The following is a 26448-nucleotide window of genomic DNA, read 5'->3' on the forward strand; positions in this document are numbered from 1 at the left end:
TTTGATCATATCCACGAGTTTCACCTTCTCCTGGATAGCAAGCATCTTCCTCTGGCACTTAGTTTTATTGTCAGAAGGCTTAGAAAAAGCAGTACGTTTAGGAGCCATCGTGGGGCTTAGATAAAAGTTCTCAGAAAGCGCATGCGTAGTGACGTAAGCGTTTATGAGAAAAAATTGAGATAGAGTGAAGCCGCAAAAGTCGAAGCGTGATATAGCGAGGGATCACTGTACAAAGCATTTAACGTGCTACTTTACTTACGATGGTATTTGAGAAACTAGTAAATGAAAGATTTTAAGATGAAGTCTATGATGTTCTACTTTAATGACAAAATAAACTACGTGATTAAAGTGGAAATTTCGAAATTAAAGTTTGGTGCTTTTTTCAGCCACTGTGTGCGTATTTTTTTTTCTTTTCTCTCTACCCTAATAAGCTTCCATATAACTCTCAGACGGTGGGCTACAACTCGCCTTTTTGCGGCAACTTTGATATCTGGCAACTTCTTTTTAATTTCGGGCACTGTGTGACTTTATGAACTTGAGCTTTCGAGTTTCTCCGGAACTCTGTCACTCAATCAACTTCCTTTTGTTGTTTATACCACTGTATAAACCAACAAATAGTAAGTTTTTCCTTGCCTCAACTTTGGTATTCACTAAAATTCTTCTATTTTCTCCTGTGCTTTTGCCATTGTCTTTTCACAGAACGCTGAGCTTAAGGGCTATTTATACTGATTTGCATATTCAAAAAGGCGTAATTCTTGGAGGAGATGGGGAGTGGCAACAGGCACGTGCACATGCATTACTTTTCACGCAGACCGGGATTTATGTAGCAGAAGAACGTGGAAATTGGTGTACACACAGATTCACGCACTTGGATTTTGTTGTGCCTGCGCACATTTCTGCTTTTGTCCATACACCATGTTTTATTGTGAAATCTACGCACGGTGTTATGCATGAGGCCTCTGCTATTTTGCTCCTCCATTTGCAAGGTTATTCCAGTTAATATTCAGATAATTAAAGTCTCCCATGACTATATTACTCTGTAAACTTGCCTTTTTAATATTACTAAAAAGATGCGTGTTGAGATTACTCTCTGCTTTTGGTGGTCTACAACACACTCCTAAAATAAGGCCTCTTTCTCAAATGCCTTCCAGGTGAAGCCATATGTCCTCACTAAGATGGGGCTCATCGTCCAACTGAAGAGGACTTGCATTTAAATTCTTTTCTGTTCTCTCTATCCTTCCTTAAAATGTGCACTCTCTTATGTTACACTCATCCCCATTTTTATTATTTAGCCTGGTTTCTGTTATTGCTATAATATCATGATTATGCTGTGCTACGTACAACTCCAACTCACTTGCCTCATTTTTGATACTTCTAGCATAAAGGCAAACTACTTTTAATGTGTTGCTTCTTCTATATTTAAATGTTGGGTTAGAATTTGTACTACTACGCAGTTTTATTTCTACACTGTTGTTTGTTCGTCCACGTATAGTTCTAAACTAGCCTACTCATGCTCCTCCCCGATGCATTAGTGCCCCTCTGGTTCAGATGTATCCCGTCGCAGTGGAACAGGTCCAAAATCTTCCAAATCTTCCAAAATGAGTTCTAATGCCCCTTAAAACCTATACTCTTCTACCCTGCACCAAAATTTGAGCCACATGTTAAGCCTTCTAATCTCCACAGTCTTACCTGGACTGGCGCGTGGCACAGGCAGAACTTCAGAGATGACTACCTTGCTGGTTCTGCTCCTCAGCCTGACACCTAGCTCTTTGGATTGCGGATCTCACAGACTACCCTAATGTATATTGTTTGTTCTAACATGGACAGTGACAACTGGATCCACCCTTCCATGGAGGTCCCCCAGCTGTGCAGCCAGAAGGCAACACACTGTGCACAACTCTCTGTTTCTGGAGCAAACCTGTGCTTCAGTCTCCATAGTTGAGTCCCCAACTGCCTCCCTTTTTCTGGGGAACTGGTTTTGAGGCGGCCTGTTGGGGTTCCTCATCCCTATCTACCACCTCAGGATCATCAGAGACACCGTCCATCTTCCCAAAAACTTGAAAACGTTTTGACACTTCTGATTTGGGGGTTGATGGCCCAGTGCACAGTGTCTACCCTTTACCTGTCTGGTCTGGAATCTCCTCCCGCGTCACCTTAGGGGAGTACGCTATCTCTCCAAAGGACATCTGGACCAGTTCCACCAATTCTCTACTACAGCTCAGACAGGCCAGCCAGCCAGCTCTTCCTCTAGTTCAGCGACCTTGAGCTTAAGGTGCTGGATCAGCTGGCACCTTCTACAGATGTAGCCCTCATAGACGACTGGATCCTCCAAGCCATCAGAATTATTAAAACTGCCTTAACTTTTTCTTTTTTTTATTAAAATTAAACAATTTAACTTAAATGGTAAAACTAAAAAAATTAGCCAAAGAAAATAGATGACTGAACTGCTAGTTATTTTACACATTCTGTCCACTTAACCTCCTGTACTGTTCTCCCTCTCAACTGCCTGCAGTTTGTCCTTCTATTTTTCTAACCTTGTGCTTCTTATTCCTTACATAAAAGCTCTCCACTCGCACTGTTTGTATTCCCCTAAATTAATAAACCCTTATGCTGTTGCACACTAAACTGTTCAATCTAAAATAAATAAAACTTGCTTATTGAATATCTACTGCTAATTCATTTCTTACTATCTTATGTTCTTCTACAGCCCCTTGTGCCTGTTTGGGTGTCTTAACTTCCCCTTTATTGTTTTATTGTTTTTGAAACTAAGGCTGTTTCAGTTACTTATTAACTATTTATTGCTAATACGTGGTTATTTACTTAGAGGTGCCAATATCAGTTACTGTTACTTTCTACCATGTCTCCTCCATGCTAGCTCAAATACAGATAACAAAAACAAGTACAAGGAACTTTTCCAAGTGCACCTCCAGATACCTGCTACTTTTGCTTCTGTGTGGGTAAAAAAAAAAAAAGCAAAAAACCTTTCTGGGGGTCAAAGTTGACGTCGGCACGTCTTCTCTATTTCTCAAAGCAGGAAATTGTACCAGGTTTCATAAATGATGTACCTTAACTAATTGCACCAACTCTACTCCCAGAACTGACATGGGGAGCAATGGAGGGAAACCATTGCAACGCTGTATTTTTAGTGAAGCTGAGGATAGATGGTGGATGCTGCCAGTAGTTTCAAGTAAAAAGACGTTGGACAAAAATAGCTAAAATTGATGTACAAAATATATCCGCATGAATATTTAAGGGTTAATAAGCTACTGTGAAGTGCTTGATTTGAAGTTTAAAAGTAATTCAGCTTCTTTTTAAACAATGGATAATGGTACAATGCAATTTAGACAGATTTTATAAAATGTTAAGAACAAAGCTCTGTAGATGTTTGCTGCAGAAAGGGGCTCTTTCTTTCTTTGGTATATCTTAGAGTTCCTCCTGTCCTAATGCTTTGGAGACATAGCATTTTCTTTGTAATTGTCATTGAGTGACCAATTTAAGTTAAAATGAAAACATTTGTCTTAAAATAAAAACTAGCTAAAGTAAGTTTTCAGTGAAATTGTCAGAAAATAAGATTATATAGCACAGATTAGGGACAATTTAGGATCACCTAAAGCACCTAACCTGCATATCTTTGGACTGTGGGAGAAAACCGGAGCACCCGGAGGAAACCCATGCAGACACTGGCAGATCCACGCAGGGTGGACCCGGGAAGCGAACCCAGGTCTCCTTACTGTGAGGCAGCAGTGCCCACGTTCACCTAATTTTTTATATATATATATATATAATTTATAGTGCTGTTGATATTAGAATTACTATGTAAATAACTGCAATATTTGTAGTGTGTTTTTTAAACCGGGGCTAATATTAGTTGACTAGAGCTCCTTAGTCTTGAATATGCTACTTGCATCACTAAAACATTGCTGCCATTGATCAGTTCTTGCTTTTCTTAGAAGCTGGCCTTTTGAAGGTCACTGCCAAACACATTTTTGGAGGAATCTGTATTTTTTTTTCACTCTAGGCATAGCCAGGTGGTAAAGTTTGTTAACACTGAATCATGTTGTACTTTAAACAACACTGCTCTTTATAATACGTTAGAGGCTGCACATTCAGAGGTGGTTTAATAAATTGAGCGTTTTAATTTTGGGGTTGTTTTCTGTAATGGTTGAAGTTTGCCAGTGAACATCTGGGCCTCTACATGTGCCTTCTTGAGCAGGGGCACCTTGTGGGTGTCTTGCAAGATTTCAATCCATTACATTATAGTTTGTTACCAATGGTTTTCTTGGTGACTGTGGTCCCAACTGCCTTCAAACAGCTCTTTGGTCTTGCCCCTGGTGGTGGAGAGGTTGGAATGGAAGAAATTAAATTTTCCTTACTGCGAGGCAGCAGCTCTACCACAGTGCCACCGTGCCGCCTGAAGAACTACACAACAAGATAAATTTTGTTTTTATGTTGTTTTGGCATTTGAAGAGAATCGTTTACTTGTCTTTTTTGCATAGTTCCATGAAGATGATGGAACTGTGAGGCTGGTATAACAAAATCATTTAAAGCAGTAGAATCCTTCTCTCCCCCTTTACAGTTGGAGTTATGAGAACTTTTTTGCAAAGTCCACAGCATTTTTTCTGGAGGTTTGAAGCTGCAGGATTGAGGTGCAAGTGCTGTCAAGTGTTCTAATTCCTCAATCAGATTCTCACAGACTGCCTAACTAAGGAAAATAACTGCAATTCCACATTAGCTAATGTGGCATATGTGTGCAGTACAGTGGTTGCAGCTGTGTTTTAAGTGCAAAAAGAAAACTTCTTTTGGATATAGATGGCTTTGGCATAGAACTGTGATCATGGGTTTCTATGTACTTGACACTTTTCGGTACTTTGAATCAAAATGCAGGAGGTTATTTTCAAGTACACTTCTCAATTTATTACTTGGTATGCATATTCCATGTAGTTTTCAGAAACACTATCACTTGTGTTTTCAGTTGGGTTTTCTGTTTAATCAGTGAATTAATCAACATTAAAATTGATGCATTAAACATCGAAATTTCTTTACTTTACCCCATAAAGCTGTTTGTATGTTTTTCTAACTTTACTTTGAATATTATTATTTGCTGTGCTGAGTATAGAGTCATTAGGAGAAACGGGCCTTTTTTTTTTTACTCTTTTATAAATGCTTTGAAATGGGTTCAATTTGCTTTATTAATTTGTTACTACAGTAATACAAGGTAACACTATACCAATACTGTGTGATTCTCCTTATAGTTTGAAGAAATGTGCAGCTTGATATGTTGTAATCTTTCTACTGCAGTGTTCTCCCCAGAAATTTTTTACAGCTGTGTGGCATGAAAAAGTAGCCGGGTGGGGTGGGACGGGGTGGGGAATATTTTATTAGTTAATTATTAATTTTCCATTGCTCAATATGACTTTCTTTTTTAAGGTTTGACACTTGCGTCAGAATATTTTTATTAAATTTAAGAAATACCCAATTCAGGATCCTGCAACCCTAACAAAAATTTTAAATAACAATTGTTATGGCATAAACCAAGAGGCACAAGTATTGTCAACTAAAATAGCCGGGCAGAGCACCCGGCTAAAAGACACTAGGGAGATCACTGTACTGTATGTGGGGGCATGTATGTAATTAATAATACTAAAATAACCTTACATCTCCTGCCACCTTCTAGATCATCCACGGTCCAAATCCCACTTCCAGTAATTGAGGGTTGGTATTAACATTGTCTGTCAATGTCTATCTGGCCATTCCTACCGCATCCCCAAACAGGCATGCAAAGCCAATAGATGATTTGTAAATTGGGCCTGTGTGATTGGGGGGTGTGCGTGTCTATATGTGTGTTGAATGGGCCCTGTGATGGACTGATGATGAATTGCCCAGTATTGTCATCTGTCAAGGTCAAGCAGCTCTAAATTGAACTAAGTAGGTTTGAAAATTTGATTTTATATTCAAATGCTGTCTTTATACTGCTTTTTAAGTAGCACCAGTTGATGTTGTTTTTGTTTTATTTCTTTTTCTTCTTTCTTCTGAAAGATGGCGCTAGTGTGCTGACTGTGGAGTAATGGATGTCACGTGATCAGACTACCGCACTGTGACAAAATTTCATTCAATCTATGCTGCTTTAACATTTTCTGAAGAGGGCTTTGCAATGGATGAATCTGCCCTATTGGACTTATTGGAGTGTCCCGTCTGCTTAGAACGGCTAGATGCTTCAGCTAAGGTTTTGCCTTGCCAACATACCTTCTGCAAGCGCTGTTTGCTGGGGATTTTATCTTCTAGAAGTGAACTACGCTGCCCTGAATGCAGGACTCTTGTGGACTGTAGTGTGGATGAGCTTCCTAGCAATATCCTATTGGTGCGCCTTCTAGATGGGATCAAACAGAGACCAAGAAGGCCAGGCACTGGAGGGGGAGGCTCTGCCAATGGCACCAGTGGTAACTGCAACAATGGGAGTGCACTACGGTCACAAAATAGTATGTTGCGGGATCTTCAGGGAGTTTCAGGTGGACAACAGCAGAGGGTACAAGCTAGAAGCCCCCCAGTCAGGGTGAGTATTTTATTAAATTATAAACTTGATGGACTTCAGAAATTAGTGCTATGTATCTTGATGGTTTTTTTTTCCTCTAACACACCACTTTTGGGCAGTACAATGAATTCTAGATTGTGTCTATAATTTAATTTGAAAGCAGGAGACTGGATTCTGTTAATTGCTCAACTGATATAAAGAGTTCATAACAGAGAATTAGGAGGTTAAGTTAGAGTTGCTTTTACTTCAATCTGTTTCCAGTGTAGTGTTTGCTCAGTGTAATATTTGCTGGACTGTCTGTATAAAGTAGTAAGAGTTTAGGCCATGACTGTGGTGTTTTCTATTGTGTCTATTTGCTTTCATCATCATTTTGACATATAAAACTACTTGTCCTAGAGGTTAATCGAAGAAGAACAGAAAGTAGCATTCACTGGTGTGTAATGTGAAGATTATGTTCAGCAGGGAAGACTTTTCTTTTTACTTTTTAGTGCTAAGATTTGTATTCTTTGAAGTAGTATACAGCAGACAGAGGTAATTTTAAACTTCTTTTAGTGTTGTGTCTCTGAAGTGCATATATGTTTTTAAACAGTGCACAATGTTGTTATTCAGCTTTTTGTTTTATTGTACATCTATCCTTAAGGGTGGGGTAGTTAGTTGAAAGTCTGAAATGCAATATTTACATATCTAGCTAGGAGCAGGAAGACCAGTATATACAGGTAAAAGGAGGCACCAGAGTATTTCTGTTTACATGCTAATGATGTCTTACTTATAGGATAGGTGTTGGATCATGTAGCTTTATTTATTTATTTATTTTTCCATTTACTGGGCTTTTAAAGTTGTTTGCTAAGACATTTAGTGTAGTTTAATCCATTACTGGAGCATGAGAAAGTCAAGGGTTGATTTTATATTTTTTGAGAGCGTTTATTTAATTGTCATGCTTTTTCCAATTGCCTATTCAAACAAATCATGTTTGTCAGAGATGCCTACTAAACTTTGGTAATTTAAATTGCTAAAGTGACTGTTTTGATTGAAGGTGAAACTTCTCTTAATTTTAAATATTCTTCTGAAATGAAATATGTGCCTTAGGGTGCAGGAATATGCAGGCATTCAAAGTATTTTCTTCTGTTTTTTTCCCAAGTGCTATTTAAATATAGCTGTGAGGCAAAAACCTCCTTGCTTCAGTATCTGGCATCAACTCAGACTTCAAGACTAGTCTTGAATGGCTGAATTAAATTTATTAATGGGACTCAAAATACCTGCTTGCTAGTGTTTCCAGAAGCCAGGTGAAACTACTGGCTGTGTTTTTGTTTTGCTTTTTAAGAAGAGGGAAGCCCCGTCGTCTGCTTTTAGAAGCGCCTGTTTACTGTTTGGTTGTCATGACTGCAGGATTTCTTTGGTTTGTGATCGCCCAATAGCTTTTTTCCTATAAATCCAATCTTTTATGTTTGAAAACAAAAAAAGGAAAATGTTAAATGACAGGGTTTATGTTGATTTAAATAAGGTTATTTCTAATGAAAGACTGTAAAGGTGCTCTGTCGCAACCGAAAACCTGACAGCTTTTGTTGTCTTGGTCAGAGGATGTATATTTTTAATATAGCAGTTAGTGTAATAAAACAAAAGGACTGAAGTATTGCATTGAAAATTGATGGATGGGTGGAGAGGGAAAATGCTATGTGTTACTATTGTTGGCTGTACTCAAGGGTCATGAGGTCAATCTCAGCCTCAAGGGGTCTGCCTTTGCTCACATAAGAGTTGTTTCCAGTTGCTCAGATTTCTTTCACATTCCAGAGTAAAACAGACTGGGTTGCTCTGATCAGCTAAACTGTCTGTCATTAAAATAGCTGGTGTCCTTTTTTTAAATGGGCTGTCAGTGTATGGACTAAGTCATGTACCTGGTATCATATGGGAGTACCCCTAGACATACGCCTACCCTGTGCAGCATTAAGCACTAAAAAGAGTTTAGTAAGGTTAAAATCCGTATGGTTCAGTAGTGAATGGTCATAGAAACTTCTATTGGGTTATCTTAATGATTATATGGTATATTTGTCACAAGCTGCCAACAGGAGTAGGTAACCTGCTAGTAGTTTGTGACTGATCAGGACTGGAAGTTGACGCCAGCAGAGTCAAAACAAAAGAATTACGGCAGGAAGAAAAAGTAAAACAGCTGTTTATTTTATCAGTCCTTTGGAAAGTAAAGTTCTGGGCAGGAATATATATAGTGTCCACACTCGCACACACAAATTTTACAAAGGGAAAAAAAATAACCCATAAACTTCAGCAAAGTACATACGTTGTTAAAAAAATAGAAAAAAAAAACCAAAATAATCAAAATATGGCTTTATCTTCAAAGCTAACTTTCCCTCTCTAGGAAAAAAAAACTGCCTGACCATTAACTAAAAAATAAGGCTCTGAAGCAGTCTTAAATAATTGAGCTCCTCCAACTTCCAAACAATCAGGAGCCTGAACTGACTAACAGGAGGCTGTTATTCTCCCCACAAGCAGCCCATGCACACCTCTGTAAATTGCCAGTAAATTTTGAAGATATGGTTGGCTTGAAGGACAAATGACCAATCAACAGTCTAGGTACAGTCAGGTTCATAGTATAGGTTCAAGTATTCAGACAGTGACACAATTTACATAATTTTAGCTCTGTATGCCACCACAATGGATTTGAAATAAAGCATTCATTATTTGACTTTCAGTTTTAATTTATGGGGTTTACCAAAAATATTGTATGAGCTATTTAGGAATGACAGCCATTTTTCTTTATAGTCCATTTATTTTCATGGGCTCAGAAGTACTGTATATGGACATTTGACTGAGAAGCTGTTCCATAGCCAAGTGGGAACAGGTCCCTCATTATTTCATTAACTGTTAAGCAGATAAAATGTATGGAATTGATTCCAAGTGTGGAAATTTGCATTTTGGAGCGGTCACTGTGAACGCTTAATATTAGCTCCAAAGAGGTGTCCATTTAAGTAAAACAGTCCATCATTAGGCAGAGAAAATAAGAGAAACCCTTTAGACAATAGCTGAAACATGAGGATTGGTCAAATCAACTATTTGGTATATTCTTGTAAAGATGGAACACACTGGTGAACTCGGCAACACCTGAATGTCTGGAAAACCACAGAAGAGAACTGCTGAGTGATTGCAGAATTCTGTCCTTAGTGAAGATGATTTCCTTCACAACATGTAGCCAAACAAAGATCACTCTCTGGAAGGTAGACCTATCATTGCCAAAGTCTACAATTAAGAAAAGTAAAACGGGGTTTACCACATAGTGCAAACCACTGTTAAACCTCAGGCATAGGAAGGACTGGTTAGAATTTCCCAGAAAACATTTTTTTAAAAGCCTTTCCAGTTGTGGAACAATTATATTTGGACAAAGGAAACAAAGGTCAATATATACGAGAAGGTCAATATATACGAGAATGTTGGGAAGAGAAGAAATGGCTCATGATGTAATGAGTGCCACATCATTTGTGAATTGTGGTGGAGGCAGTTTTATGGTATGATCATGCATTTCTGCAAATGAAAAGTCAGTAACTGGTGGTTGTTGATGATATAACTGCTGACAGAAGTAGCAGGATGAATTGTGAAGTGTGTAGGGCTATACTATCTGCTCAGATTCAGCCACACTGATAGGACCGCACTTCACAGTACAGATGGACAATCATCCAAATCAAACTGCGAAAGCAAACCAAGTGCTTTTTCAAAGCAAAGAAATGAGTATTCTTCAGTGGCCAATAAGCCTGGGTAAAAATATTGATTTTTCTGATTTAATCTTCATTTTTCATTGAAACGATTTGATATTGATTTTTAAAGTCTCTGAATCGATCTATTAGTTTCTATCCTGCTCAATTACTATATGTGGGATTTCGTTTCTTTGTTTTTGGCATCCGATCCAGTCGATGGTGCTAAACTGCCTGTTAAGGCTTTATATGGAAAAAGCACTTTACTGTCTCACATAAAATGGTGTATCCTCTTTAACTGAAATCTGTGTCTTCTATGCTTAAATCAGATTTGTGGACAGCTGAACATCCAGGGCATCAGATTACTACATGACAATCCCCCAAGACAAGAAGCAATACTTGATTTTATTGTATTCGTAAGATGATCTAGATGTTTTATAAAGTAGATGCCATTGCATTGTATTAAAAGAAAAAGCTGCAATATATGTGTGGACTCTGATGTGGCAATACATATGTTAGTTAAATTACGGTGAATTTTGAATGAGTGCAGTGCTGTGAATTTTTTTTTTCTTTAAAAGAGCAATGATATTTTATTGTATATCTTCTAAATACTGATGTTAACTGTCCATTACAAGTATTCCTTCTTAAATGTTATTTCATGATTATGTCTATGTTGTGATGTCATTATGTAGACACCCTTCAAATAAAGTTTTACTGAAATTTGTTACATTATTCTAATGTTGTCTATACATGGTTAAATAATCTCTAAACAAGCCACCACATCAAATGTTTCAGTGCATGTGAATTCAGTTAAGATAAAATCAATATCGAATCAAATCTGGGCATTGTGAATAGGAAATAAAATGAAATCAGGACATCATTGCTAATACCCAGCCCTAATGTCAAGTCAGTCAACTGAACTCAACCCAATTGGAAATACATTTCACTTGCTGAAGACAAAACTGACTGCAGAAATTCCAATTAACAAGAAGCCGCTGGATACAGCTGCAGTAAAGGCAAGGCAAAGTATCACTAGACTGGAAACCCAGCACTTGGAGATGGCCTCAATTCCAGACTTCAGGCAGTCATTGACTGTAAAGGATTTTCAACCAATTATTGAAAATGATCATTATATTTATGATAGTTAGGTTGTCCAAATACTTTTTGAGCCACTGAAAATAGAGGGGCCATGTATAAAGCAAATGTCTTTTCTGAACAACTCATACAATATTTTTGTTAAACCACATGGCTAAAAGCTGAAAGTCTATACTTAACCACATCTTGATTTCTTTGTTTGAAATCCAGTGTGGTGCTGTACAGATCCAAAATTATGAAAACTGTGTCACCGTCCAAATACTTATTAACCTGACTGTATAGTATGTCATTAAGCATAAGCTGATTCCATTTCAAAAATCAAGAAATTAGAATTACTGATGTGATTTCTCCTGATTTTGTGAACCTAAAATAGAAGGATCATATGACAGCTAAAGTATGCTTTCTTTTCAGTTCTGCCATGATCTTGGGTGTTTTCTGCATTTTAAGTTTGAACAGGTATGTGCTAGAGAGGAAGAATATCTTAAAGGAATACTCCACCCAAACATTATCATTTTTGTGTCTTTAACTCATCCTGTGTTAAGGTATCAGCCAGGAAAAAAAAATGTTCTCTCATGTTTTAAAAGAGAATAGAGATGACAAAATTTACAGCAAGCTACATCAACATGTCCATTAAAGAGAAAATTCAAAAATATTATTGTTACCTTAAACAAATTTCAAATATTCAGTCATATACTGACAGTAAGTTGGTATGACATGGTTTATTTAACAATATTTTAGCATGAATACCAATTTTCCAGAAATCATGTTGTTCAGGGCAGTGGAGAATGCTAAGATGAGCTTGAACTTTTGACCTGCTCCTCCCTGTGCTTTAGACCAACATGCCCAGATGCCATTAATGAGTGCAATTTTATTGTTGTGTTTGGCATTAGTCTTGCATGAGCATAATTTGGAAATCAAATACATCTGACAAATGGGGCCCAATAGACCACCAGGAACACCAACATCAGTAATAAAATTGTTTGTAGTGGAATCTGGTCCTTTGAGTTCTTACAACTTGTTTTCTCTTATTTTCTTTTCATTTAATGTGTATAGGAGTTAATAATGGAGTTTAATATTTAGATACACTACGATAAGTATATTTAGGTAAAGTATATTTAGATATACTAAGATGAGATTGATGAACAATGCATTTTGAATTAATTACACACATTCCATTTTTGAAATTAAGCCGCATGCTACTGCCTCCTGGATTCAGAGTGGAAGGTTCCAGACTTGGTTGTTGTCTGTGTGGAGTTTGCATATCTGTGTGTTCATGAGTTTCCATCTGACATCCACAAAGATTTGTACATGTACCTATTAAATTGACAGTTTATTGGCTCATGCTTTCCTTTTCAGTGTTGTTGTGAAGGACAAGTTGTTTTTTAAGTTTGACTTGTAGAGCTTTATCACGACCTTCAGTGAAAGTGATGCCATGTGAATGAATTTGGAGAATAACCTTTGGGGATTATGCCCAGCAATGGAGCAGACTTTTTACTCGATACTGCATATATTGGCCTTTGCCTTCTGCAACCTTGTGGGTCCAGAAAACAAATGAGTGGGCTTGTAATTCTTACAACAGCAATACTTAGGTACATAGAAACAAAAGAGCTGCAGTTATTTACAGTATGAGGAGCCCTGGCTACAAGATAGGAAAATCACTGGACAGGGCTCCTTTCTGTTAAAAGGGGGATAATGCATAAAATGCACTCTTGTAGGCATATAGGCAAAAGCCACAGGTTGCACATCAAGGGTTATGGGTGGAGTAGAACACTTGCATGAAATTTTGGTTTAGTTTGTTATTGTGAATTGGTAAAAACACTGTCTGAGAGTTGTTTATTGCTTAGCTTTATATGCATGTTATACACATTTGTCAACCATAGACTGTATGAGGATCCCACTGAATTGTTAAATGCTCTGTGCCGATTGATGTATGGTTACTGAGTTTTCAGTAAACTGAAGTAACAAAGAAACTTGAAGTCTGTGGAGAAGTTTTAATTGTCTGACGTGATTGCCTCCCATACAGAACCTACTCATCTGTACAGGCTGTGGGTGCCAAGGTTATTATAGTTTTGCCTTTTTATATTAGTTTTTATTTCTATATTTTTTCTGACCTTACTTGGAAATTCAGTTTAGTTTTAGTTTTCCTTCATCATGTATTTTTAGTTTTAGTTTAGTTTTTATTTCACAAAGACATTTCTATTTTATTTTTATATATATTAGTTTCAGTTATAGTTTTAGTAATTATGGCATAGAGTGCCTAGTTTTGTGTCACAGTCAGACAGAACTGTACACTTAACAGATTTGGATATGAGTTTAATGTTAGTGGAAGCTTACTATACTGCCTGGTTTACTATCCGGTTTTGTTTTTGTCTGATAAAAACAAGCATAATCAAAACTAGACACTGAATATGAACGATTTTACACAATTTTATAATTAAAAAAAAAAATTTCTTGAAAATCACAGGGGCTTAGGAAGAACAGGGCTCTTAGACTTGAATCAGTGTGCAGACCCCACTTAGCTATATTGAGGGAAACAAAGAACAACAAGCTTGCAGTGTCAAGGTTAGGGGTGGTGAGTCTAGAATAGCCCACCATAAGAACAGTAAACCCATAACGAGCATGGCAAGAGCAGGTAATAAGAGTATGGACAGGCACAAAACAACAGAGACAGCGTCTGATATCAAGAACAACATATACATTATCTTAACCTGTTTATCCAGACTAGGATTGCAGGAAACCTGGAGCCTACTGCAGCAGGTTTGGATGCAAGGCAGGAAAAATCCCTGGTATGCAATATGTATGATATGGCTGATGTTAAAAACAAAAAGAATATGATATTTCAACTATCTATTTTGAGAGAGAGAGAAAAAAAACATTGAAAAAAGGGAGACAAATATTTTAAAATATAATTCTGCTAATGAATTACTTTCACAATGTCAGGTATTTTGAGTTGTGAATATATATTAAAATTATAAATTAATAAATATGGAATAAATACAAAAACCCATTAGTAGTTTTTCATCACTTGTCAGGCTCTACCTTTGTTTGCATCGCTTCATTGTTAAATGATGTTTTTAAAGCAAAAGTGATTGGTCAGTAACAATATGCTGATCTTGTATGATGACCAAGTCAGTATCTCGATTAGTGGCATTTTATTTTCAAAAACCGGGAGTGGTCTCCCCTCAACTTTCTTGTATACTCAGATATGGGAATGGATATTTGAAGAGTAAACCGCAAGACAATGATTATATTTTTATATTATGTACATTAAGGAACCATCAACAACAAATCAAATTAATAATATATTGATCAATTATTATAAAAGTAAAGTTGAATAAATCAGACTCTGCAGCATAAATAAAAAAATAAAAAACATCGAGTATGTGTTCAGGTAAAGTACCACTTCCGGGTGATGGATTTGGCCCAAAAGTTAATTGAGATCTGCAATTATGGTGTAACAACCACATGCCAAACTTCATCCATCTATCTAGTTGCGTTTTTGAGTTATCGTGTATAGGCTACATACAGACACACGCACACACAATTCCAAAAAACAGTATTGTTGGACACTGGTTAGTCTATAACGTTAAGATTCATCTAAATATCAAGGTCGATTTTTTTCATGATTACTATACCTTCTCTATACTCCGTATATGAGAAAGTAAAAACGATTTCTCCTGTGCGAAGTGGCAGGGGAATTGCTGTCAACCAAAAGCAGACACCTGATCACTCGTGATTTTTCTATCCAAATGGTAAACATTTTGTTGACCGGCACATTCTAATTTCAGCCATTTGAATTACATCTTGACATACAACAAGCACAAAGAAAGGCGGCACACAAACCGCTTTCTATTTGTCACGCTTTACGCACCGCACTCAGCTCGCTCTGTCACCGCAAATGCTGTGTGAACAGCCGCTTCACTGGATGAATGTGCGGGCGGCTCGTGGTGGATGACTCTGTTTTAGAGTTAAAAGAGTTAAAAGGTTTAAAGACTATCGGTAAGAATATTCATTCAAAAATGAAAACTAAAAATATTTTAGTAAATTATGTTTATTTCAGTTAGTCTTTCCAGCTACTTTAATAGTTTCGTTTAGTTTTAGTTTTTCATTTCAGTTTTGTTAATTATTTCATTTCAGTTTACTAAAATGTTATTTTAATAATAGTTTCAGTTTTGATTTTAGTTTTCGTTAACTATAATAACCTTGGTGGGTGCACACGTTTAGAGTAATTTAACACTTTCAAAACCAGTTAATCCAATTAATAATCTGTGCTGCCTATCCCTGAAACATTAGGCAAAAGGTTAATCTGGATAAAGTTAACCTAACATGTTTATTTTTGGGATGGTAGAGGGCCCAAGTACAATGAGTGAAACACCCTAAACAACGAAAGAACACGGTCAGTTGTAGGAGGACAATCCTGGGCACTAAATTCATGAGGCAGTGATCTGAATTTTTGATAATTTATGGTAATGATTCTTATAGTATAACAAGTAGTCTATGTTGTTGTTTCTTTTATTTTGGGACATAACAGTGTGTGGAATATTAACTCAGGGCATGTTGAGAAAGTCTAATCTCTGTATCTTGATGGGGCTGAATTTTCAAACTTGGCCTTTAGAACTGTAGGGGCAGCACCAACTACTCCATTAACCACATTTCTTTTGACTCTTGGGATTAATATATCATCAATGTCTTTAGGATTTGGGCGCGAGGTTATTATTGTATATGAAGATGAACATTTCTTAATAAAACTCCACTTTCATAAACTGAAATAAAGTAATTAGCCGAAGTCAGACATTACGTACCTGAAAAGACAAACTGAAAGTAAAATTTTTTTTGCAGTTTATTATTTTGATTTTGTCTTTTTGGTGCAAGCTAACCCAAGCTAAAGCAGTTCTGAAATTCATCAAAATATATGAATGTTTATTCTTTGTTTTTTAAAGAATTACTCTAGCTGCTAGGCTTGGTTATGGTCATTTTAACCTCTTTAAAGTTATCCCTTACATGTATATCAAGCATAATTCAAACGCTTAAAGCTGAAATGTGCTTGATAGGGATGCTCAGATTTATAGGCCACCAATCTACTGTATATTGGATGATTTTCACTAAAAAATAATTGATTGTTGATCTGTAAATTAGCAGATCATATAAACTGATCTTTTTCAGCACCTGCTTTTCTGAGCTTTATGATAACTTAGTTGTAGTGCTCCTTAATGCAACATATTATGGTAGTTAAACTGGTGTGTGTTTGGTTTTTTTTGTTTTTTTTCTCCTTCCTGCAGCTTAAATAATGAACAGCAAGTGGAGGCTTGTTTTACAAGAGAGCTTAGTCTTTATGTTAAAGAAAATGGACAAATAAACTGAGAAAAAGGTATCTAAGGGGTCATCCTGTGTAATTAATCAAATGGCAGGAAAAGCTACTTAAATGAATTCAGATCTTTTTATATTGTCCTTTTAAATTAAAGCGGACATGGTTTTGAGTAGGGACAGCAAGGTGTGGTGTTTTTTTTTTTTTTTAAATGAGCTTACATTTTTAATTGTAAAAAAAAAAAGACATTTGAAATTGCTGCTTAAAACAATAGGCTTGTTAACATAACAGCAAAATTAGTCTTAATTATACCTGTTAAGCATATTAGTCTTGCCTTCTTGAGGAACGTCTAATACATTTGCAGCTTTTGTAAAGGTTTCTACTATGTTTATTTGTTGCTGTTTGTCAAACCATATATATTGTGGTAAAAAATAAGTAGTACATAATTAAAATGATAAATGAAGAATTGCAAATGTCTAGTTGATACACTGAAGAAAAAAAAAACACAACCTGTATAAATATAATTTTTTAACAGCAAAAAAGCCATAGTGAAATTATTTAAAATGATTAAGACTTATAAGTGCATATATATTTACATTTAAACAGTGTTTAATTACCAATATTGATTAATTGATTGCGTGATATATATAATTTTTGTTAGAGAAATGGTAAACTGCTTTTTTTTTTTAATAAGCCTTTTTTCTGATAGGTACACTACAGAAAAAAATAAACAATATGACATCTTGTCATTTTGAGAAGCATTTTATTTTCTTTTATGCTATGCATTATAGATACATATATTTTTGTAAATATTTTATTAAAGTATGTATTTTAAGGAAATTTTCATTTTAGTATTTTTATGGTCACTGAAGAATAAGCCAACAGAATTTAATTTTGTTAATAAAAACAGAACAGTTGATACCTGTAGTGTATACTTTAAATATAAAAATACACTTTGATATAGTACATAAGGCTTCTATGTGTCTGGTTATGCAGGAGCTTAGTGTTTTAAAGGGATAAAGGGGAACAAAAAAATCTGCATTGATATTGGCCAATCAATAAGATGAAATTGCTTATCAGTATCGGCCTTAACCTGATTGGAGCATCCCTGGTGCTTGTTAACAAAACTCTAACCTTATGGGCAGAAAGTATTGAGTAAAAAATGTTGTAGTTAATAATAATTACATTTGTATAGTGCTTTTGTAACCTACTCGAAATGCTTTACATGGACAGTGGAGAACCACTTCAACCTCTACTTATGTGTAGCATCCAAATAGATGATATTATGGCAGCCATTTTTTCCGCCAGTATGCTCACTTCTCTTTAGCTATTTAGTAGATAAGGGGTTTGGAAAGAGATCCAATTAGAGACTGAGTAAGGTTAGGGAGCCAGAATGACCAGGCCATAGTGGTCAATTTAGCCAGTACATCAGGAAACGCCGTCTTCAACTGAAAAGTCTTCCAGAGACCTATTATTATTATTATTATTATTGTTATTATTATTATTATTATTATAATAGGGTGTCTGGACCTAAGTTTTGCATCACATCCAAAAGATGATGCCAATATTTACAGCACAATGTCTCCATCACTGTACTGGGGCATTGGGATCCACATATAGACCACTGGGTGAGTGCCCCATGATAATTAAACATATTCTTTAATGCACTGAAAGTAAGAGTTTATATACCTGAACAGAAGGTTGTTGTTTGCTGGGCATTTATGCTTTAGTGAGGTTGTTTGGTAGGAAAACAATACAAACCTTGTATAGGGAGTTGGTAGTATTACTAGTAGAATATAGGTATGTTTATTGGTAGCTTAACAAAGTGCCCAGAGTCTGAAAACTGGTGAAAAACTAAACCTGTTGATGATGTGTGTTTTTTACTTTTACATTCACAGCTGAAAATGCCTGATATTGTAAAAATTATTTAGTGCTAGGATAATGTTTTCAAAAGATTCTTGTCTCCTGCCTTTCATTTCTCTCCCTTGTTTAAGGATCATAGCCTTTTTTCCTAACTAGTCTTTCGATATATAGCTTAATCTCAGATGCTCTTTGTAATGTTTTGTTGCAGTCCTTGCATCTTTTGCTTTCTGCTCACAAACTGCTTGCTATTTTTGTGTAGTGGTTATTCAAGTCTAGGCTACTCCTAAGCTATGACACTACCTGAAAGACTGAATTATGTAGTTCAATTGTATTTGATCTCCACCCAGTGTTAAAGTTTATTGGTACCATATCATTCAGATCCTAAGGAAGAAAAGCAGGAACATTAAACTTGAGATGTTTTTTTGTTGTCACAGATTTTTTATCTGTTTAATTTATTTAAAAAATTTTAAACAAAATATGCACATTAAGAATTAATTTAGTGTATTTAAATGATCCATTTAACAATCATAATTACCTCCTTGAAAATGTCTTATTGTTTTGGGAGTCATGTATTGGCAGAAATTTGAGTGCTTCAGATTTAATTTGGATTTTCCAATTATTAGTTACTAGCCAACCCGCGGCGTACCATACGCCGCATAATCAAGCCGTTTTTTTTAATGATTTTTAAGCAGAGGGAGAAAATTAACATTTGAAAAATCGGTAATGTAATAAACCAGCAAGAAAAGCAACATTGTAACAATGCACGGAATGAACCAACACACAATCGTCCGTGACTGAAAACTGGCGCACCGCCCTCGCGCCTTTTCCTGCCAGACGGAGGGATGGGGGTGCACGGCGCAGAGTGTGGACCGGGAGGAAAGGAGAATGACGTCCATTCAGCTCCGTCCGTCATGCTAGTCTGCTGATTTCTCGTTCAGTATGCACTGCACGCTCATGTGCCCACCTCCAACTCGTCACTTGAGTCGTCGTCTTTACATAGTCCAGATGTACCTGTGAGTGACGTAAACTTTTCATTGCTCTGTGCGGTTTTGGCTGCTATTCTATGTATAATTCACCAAGACACCCGACCACGGTAGTAGCGAGGTGGAAGGGGGGTGTGAACAAAGTGCAGGAGCATCTAAGAAGACGCATGTTTGTCGCGGATGCGAATTGCTGTATATAGCTTGTAAAACAGTTTGCCATGGTGCACGCGGTCGTGCGTCGTAACCAAAAAGTTGGTTTTTAAAGACTGCTTACTTCATTGTGCTTCAACCTCAGTTGTAAAGGATTGTTTTAAGGATCCCATGGGATACCCCTCGCAAACGGTTTCACACGCTGCATATGGCGATTCACCTCTGTGAGAAACAATCCTCAATGAACAGTCAACATAGCTTGGAGGTGCATGACATGCACATGACATTAACCTGACCTGCACTGCATGTGGCCTCAACGACAGACTAATATAAATGACGCCATTTTTTCAGTGTCGTCGCGTCCGAGTTGGTGGACGTGGCCCTGCGAGTTGTCGTCGTATCCAATGGTCTTGGAGTTGGTGGGCATGGCTCTTTCCTGCGTGCGCCATAGGTGTCTCACTTGTCGGCGGCTTAGTGAATCCACGCCCCTTCCGGCGTGCTTTCCATGGTTGTCTTGCCTTAGTGAATTATATATAAAGATCATGAAATAATTCTTAAGAAAATGTTCTCATTACAGAGAATACAACTAAATATTAATTGTTTAAATTGCATGATAAGAAGTAATAATTTATCTTTTGTGAAATAAGGTTGCTTTAATCTGCTATTTAGATTTCCCAAGGTCTATGTTAAAGTCATACAAATTTGCATCACTTTATTTGTGAAAGTTGTGTGTATTGACTTTTCATGTTTGTTCTAAGTATTTATTGCCTATAAATATACTGTACCGTAGATCCTGGAATACAGGCCGACCCGGTATATTAGCCGAACCCCTTCTCTACCTACTAAATTACATGTATTTGCCGATGACCGGTATTTAAGCCGACCCCTTTCTCCAAGCAAAATTTTCGAAATTTCCTTAAAAGTGTCTCTTCGGGTATATTTATAATGTTTATCGGCGAGAATTTGAGACTGCCGGCATTTTTGATATATAATATAATGTGCATAATTTACCAAAACAATAATTTTTCTAATGTACTAACCAAAAAGTTATAAAAAGTGCCTAGCCTACTTCGATTAAGCTAGGAGCATGGCGGCACGCATGGTAGCAGCGGCTCAGGGCTCCCCTTTTCAGTGCACTTTTTTATTGTATTAGTACTTTTTTTTTTTTCCTTGTTTGTGCACGATCCGTTCGACGAACATCCGCTACACCATTCAGAAACTTATAGACATCGATGTCCAGAGCCAGACATCTGTTTCGAGTGTTTTTCATCACACGCACAACATCCCCGACAACCTAGCGAGACCAGCGAGCTCTCCGTGGATTGTTGTCGGGTCTAGGAGACGACACAGACGGAGGGGGGAAAGAAAGTGGAAGCGGGGTCGCAGATCCGGCGTTATGCTAAAGCTAAAAAACAAGCCCTATACAGAACTTTTTTCTGCACTGAAGGAGCTGCTTTTAATCTCATTGTAGATGCATATAGTGACAATAAAAGGCATTCTATTCTAGAAACAATTTCATACTGTACTCACCATTTAATTCGACATCTTTGGGCTTCAGGAAGGGAGGAGATATTTCCATACAATGTCCATCTTCGTTTCGATTGCGATCGCTTACTTTTACCTTCTCTTCCTTCCTTAGCAATTATGTGTCTTGCTTGCATGGTCTTAATGAATTATATATATAGGTAAATCACTGCAATGACGGAAATTACATCCACAAACACATGTATCTGGGCTCCGACTGACGCTACTAATGCTCTCGGTTGTTTGTTTACAATCGCGCAAGCGGATACACGTGACCGCATCCGTTTTGTAACGCAAGATGTTGATCGTAAATCAAAACAAAAAATTTCATTTTAAACTTCCCGATAATTTATTATAAATTTTATTAATAAAATCAACAACTAAAACACTTTTTTGAATAAATTCTTTATTTAATTTAAAGTACTGGCATGCAAAGTTACTTCTTCACCTGAAAGATGGCTCTGTGGTTTCGTCATTATTTACTTCCGTATTCATCGGCAAAACCGGCATTGCGCTGGAAATCTTGAATCTGAAATGATACTCATTGTATAAACCGACCCCCAAACTCCAAGCCAAAAATCTAGGACGAAATTCTCGGCTTATATAATGGGATCTACGGTATATAAAAAATATTTTGATTTTGTAATTCTGTCATAATTGTTAAAAACAAGTTTTAATTTAAGTGAAGTGGGTATGAATTTTGTGTACTGCCTGGCGGATTGTTTTTTTTTCTCCTCCAATGTGGGCAGGTTGTGTTGGCAATTTTTTACAAATTTAGTCTTGGAACTGTGCAAATGGCTTTTTCAGAAAAACCTGTCTTATATAATGAGAAGCTTGTTCCAGACATGTTTTTGCTGGAACAGATTTTTTTTCTTCAGTTTTTAGAATTACATTGGTGGTGCAAAAATATATTGTTTAATTCTGTATTCATTTTTTGTATTTTCTTTTTTTCTATTATCAGGCAGCTGCATTTTGACTTACTAGAAAACAGAATTTATATAGTATGTTCTGTTCATAAAATGAAAGGTGTAAAGCTTCGGTGTTTTCATAAATTTTTCAGGAAATGGTTCAATTCTAGGTTTTATTTTATAATATTCTTTCGTATGTCAATTTATGGTATAGTTAGTATTTTACTTAATACACACATGTAATAAAGCACCATAGAATATTTACAGCAGATTTTAAATAAGATACTTTTAACATGTCTGAGAGATCAATATGAATGAAAACTAGCTGTAGAAAAAGTAAGCAAGATGAAAATGGAAACATTTTAGTTAATGTTTCATATTCTTTTATCAGTTTTCTACAGTACAAAAGGCTTCGATTTGAGGGTTCTGTACACTTATACCTGAAAATTTAATAAAGAATTGTTTCATATGCCATTGTAACAAGCAAAACATTTTAAATGATTTGCTCATCTATTACTTGCTAGGCCCAAAATGTGAGCATTAGATGTTTAATGTGTAGAATTTGGAAATGGTAATTCAAGAAGGAAAAAAAAAATCTATTACATACTGGAGGGATTATTCTCCAAGCCTAGTGATACCTGAGAATTCTCGAGAAAGAGATTGCGATGCTCCCTTTGCCCAGAGGTGGCATTACCTTCTGAAACCCGGATCATCCATAGTCCTGAAACTGAAGACTAGTGCAAATGAGGACATCGAACAGCAAAAGTTTTTTAGTGCTTTACTTCCAACAAATAAAGTACTCCAAAAATGGACCAATCATGTACAAAAGTGCAGTGCAAAATCTTCAAAAAATGAGTGAATTAATAAATAATCAATAAAACAAGTCAGGAAGTTTAACATCCATAAATAATTCAATTCAATAAATAAGACCTAAAACCAAGGATAAAGTCAGGGTTAGAATGAGCATTTTTTTCTCCCAGTGCTACATTTTCTCTTACTCTCTCCCTCATCACTTGTCTCTCTTTCCTTTCTCCCTCTGCTTACCCATCTCCAGGGTATATGAAGCAGAGGCGAGTTAACAGTGACAGCGGCCCCAAGTAGCACCTGACCCGACCACCTGTCTGTTGGACTTTGCTGAGACACTCTGATCCAAGCCCCGTCTTCCTGCTGTTATCCCTACATCCGGTCTACCTCAGGAATGCTACTCACTCTTCTTCTTCACTGGGCTTTCCTTGGCCACTTCACAACCTTCACACTACACTGACTTCCATCCAGTTGTGTTCTCTCTGTCTTCTTTACCCAGTTTCCTCTGTTTTTTCATTCTGTTCTCCTTTCGTTTGTTCTTTATCTCTAGACTTCCATTCTGCTCCTTTGGGTGTAGCATACTGATTGCAATCTGGAGAGTGCTGATGTGGAACAACTGATCTAATCAAACAGTCCGCTCACCATCTCCACTGAACAACCCATGCAAGTGTGCACACCCACCTGGGGCCTGAGCACACTTTTTTTTTTTTTTTTTAAACTGCACACTGCCAAATGCATTTAACCACATAATGAAAGCTGTTGATGGCCGTACTGAAGTTTGGTAAGACCAGCTTAAAGAGCTGGTACTGTAAACTCCATGAAAATCCATTCATCGATTTATGTATTCAATTTAAGCAATTTTTTGTGATGCAGGGTGTTTATGCCTATCCAAAATCTAAGAGCAAGGTAAGAAACAACCCTTGTAGACACCTTTTAATTGCAGGACTCACTGTTGAGGTTGCACACATTCATACACCATCCCACAAGGCAAGATTAAAATTACCTGTTGTTCCAGTGCACATGCCTTTTTTATGAGGGAGGAAAACTGCAATGGTGGAAGAAAAAAAAAGCAAAGTTCTTTAACAGTTCGTGTGTTTACATTTTTTGTAAGTAAATTCATATTTTACATTCAGATTGGTGTGCATATTGACTACTAACAATATGTCTGTTTTGTTCATCAAACCAAAGGCTCAGCTGTGACTGCTTAGATGGCCTTCTTTTTCCCTTGGTGCTGATATCCAACGGTGGGTCCAGGGAGTACTACCATGACACAAAGCGACAAAGTTGCAGCTGCCTTAACTACTGAGGTCTTGAAAAACTGGTGAAAGTGGAGGACAATATGTTTGTTGAATTTTTGGCCATGTAAAATTACTTTTGGATGGCCTTGACAAAGTTCTGGCACACTATTAAATGACTTGGAAAGTGCAGGTAGTACATTGCCCTAGCTTTTGTCAGCAAAAGGCAGAAAAACATTGACCTTGATTAGAGCTGCTGTTTTGAGTGTTGAAAAGAATAGTCTGAGGTACTCTTCTCTTGGTGGATATGTACTCCTTGGAAAAATCCATGGTAGAATCATTGGTTTAGCTTGGGTCCGTACCTGGAGATATTCTGATTGCCCACTGATCTAAATTGGTTGATTTTCACAAAAAAATTAACTCAAATCGGTGATTGGTAAATTGGCTGATCACAAAAACTGATAAATTCAACCCCTGCTTTTCTAGATGTAATTTAGTTGCAATGCTCGTTTACATGAGGTATTATGGTAATTGGGCCAGCACTTTTTTTTGCAGCAAACTTCCTGTAGTGTAGACAAAGCAAGAGAGACGATTGGAATTTGGAAGCCTTTACTTTAAAGAAAGTGGAGTAATAAACTGAGAAAAAAAGAATCTGTGAAGTTGTCGTGTGTAATTAAACGACGAGGAAGGCTTCTTTAATGAATTCAGACCTTTTTCATTTTGTCCTTTTAATTAAAACAGATACTAAATTGAATCAAAATGGATTTGAATCATAAGCTTGTTTTAAGTTCCTTAGCTTTTCATTTGGAATTAGAAAAGGTAAAAACAAAATTGAAATAGCTGTTTAGTTATTCTTGTTAGTTTAACAGCAAAATGTATCTTTTACTTATACACCAATTAAGCATGTTATTCTCGCCATCTTGATAAACATATGAACATTTAATACATTTGGGTCTTTTTAGATTTGTACAGTTTTTATTATTTGTCATACAGTATACGTTTTAGTAAGAAACAAGTATTGCATAATTAAAATGGTAATCCATAATTTAGAGTTACACCGCAAGAATTACAAAAGTATAGTTGAGAACACTGATGAAAAAAACACACCTGTATAAATGTAGTAAATGTACAGTAAAAAGCTGTAGTGGTATCAATGATTTAAAATGATATTAAAACATAAGTGCATTTATATTAACATTTGAATAGCGTTTGTATCAATTGAATGTGTGAGGAAAATATATATTTTTTGTTATTTGTTAGAGAGATGGTGAAAGCTACTTTTTTAATTAAGCCTTGTTTCAATATGATAGCTTGTAATTATATAGGCATTTAATTTTTTTTATACCATATGTATTATGGATAAATATTTTGTACATATTTTATTAGTTAAGGAAATTTTAAGTTTAAGGAATTTTTATTTATTTTAGTATTTATGGTCCCTGAATAATATGCATACAGAATTTAATTTAGTTAATAAATAATGAGCAGTTAATACCTGTGGTCTATAGTTTAACTATAAAAATACACTTTAATATAGGACATAAGACTTCTGTTTGTCAGGTTATGCAAGAGATTAGAAGAGTTCTTTAAAGGAATAAATGGGGGAAGAAAATCTGACTCGGCATTGCAATCTGCTGATCAAGTAACACAAAATCAATGATTGGTTAAAAAACCTGATCTAAGCATCCATATCTGTAACTGAAGTTGCTGCTGTATTTAAAAAATACTGTAGTGTCAAGTCGGTAGGGATGGATGAGACCTGACCAGAAATGCTGGTGATTTGACTAATGCATGTTTTGAGTATTGCATGGAAGACAGAAGTGGTGATTCCTAGTGTCTAAAAAAATGGATATCAAGATATATTCCAATTGCCAAGGGATCACACATCTTAGCCTCTCTGGTAAAAATTACGCTGGGGCATTGGAACAAAGATGCCATCTTAATGACTACCCTCTGCCTCAGATTCAGCAGGAACATTGCCATGGAACAGAGACCCAATTGTTTGAACTTAATGATACTGGATTATCATGGAGATTTACCAATCCTATGCATAAATTTTTTGTGGACATTGTAAAACCTTATTACAGTATACCCTGGAGTATCTTGTTGTAGGCACTACAAGGTTATGGCGTTCCAGGGCCCCTGCTGTGTGCCATTTGCTCACAGTAGTTGTAGAGTGAAAGGCATGTTTGCATACTTGGAATTAAGTTAAAATAATTTAATTGTAGGTATTAGACTTCTGTCAAGAATATGTCATGTTTCCTGTCCTGATCATGATTTTCATGAACGTGATATTCTGGCACATTCATGGTTTGGAAGGTATCGAGTTTGAGAACATAAGGGTTGCATCTCTGCTG

At 36.4% G+C, this 26448-nt stretch overlaps 1 protein-coding gene across 2 annotated transcripts in view; it reads left to right on the forward strand.

Annotated features, from left to right (window-relative positions):
• sh3rf1 (SH3 domain containing ring finger 1) overlaps nt 1-26448 on the forward strand; it is a 176083-nt gene that overhangs the window by 8289 nt on the left and 141346 nt on the right. For both annotated transcript variants that reach the window (XM_039751164.1, XM_039751165.1), the window contains exon 2: nt 6037-6550. In XM_039751164.1, coding sequence (XP_039607098.1) covers nt 6152-6550 — 399 coding nt within the window. In that variant the 5' untranslated portion in view covers nt 6037-6151. The remainder of the gene's footprint in view (nt 1-6036; nt 6551-26448) is intronic.

This window comes from Polypterus senegalus, chromosome 4, assembly GCF_016835505.1.
Source record: "Polypterus senegalus isolate Bchr_013 chromosome 4, ASM1683550v1, whole genome shotgun sequence".
Lineage (NCBI taxonomy): Eukaryota > Metazoa > Chordata > Cladistia > Polypteriformes > Polypteridae > Polypterus > Polypterus senegalus.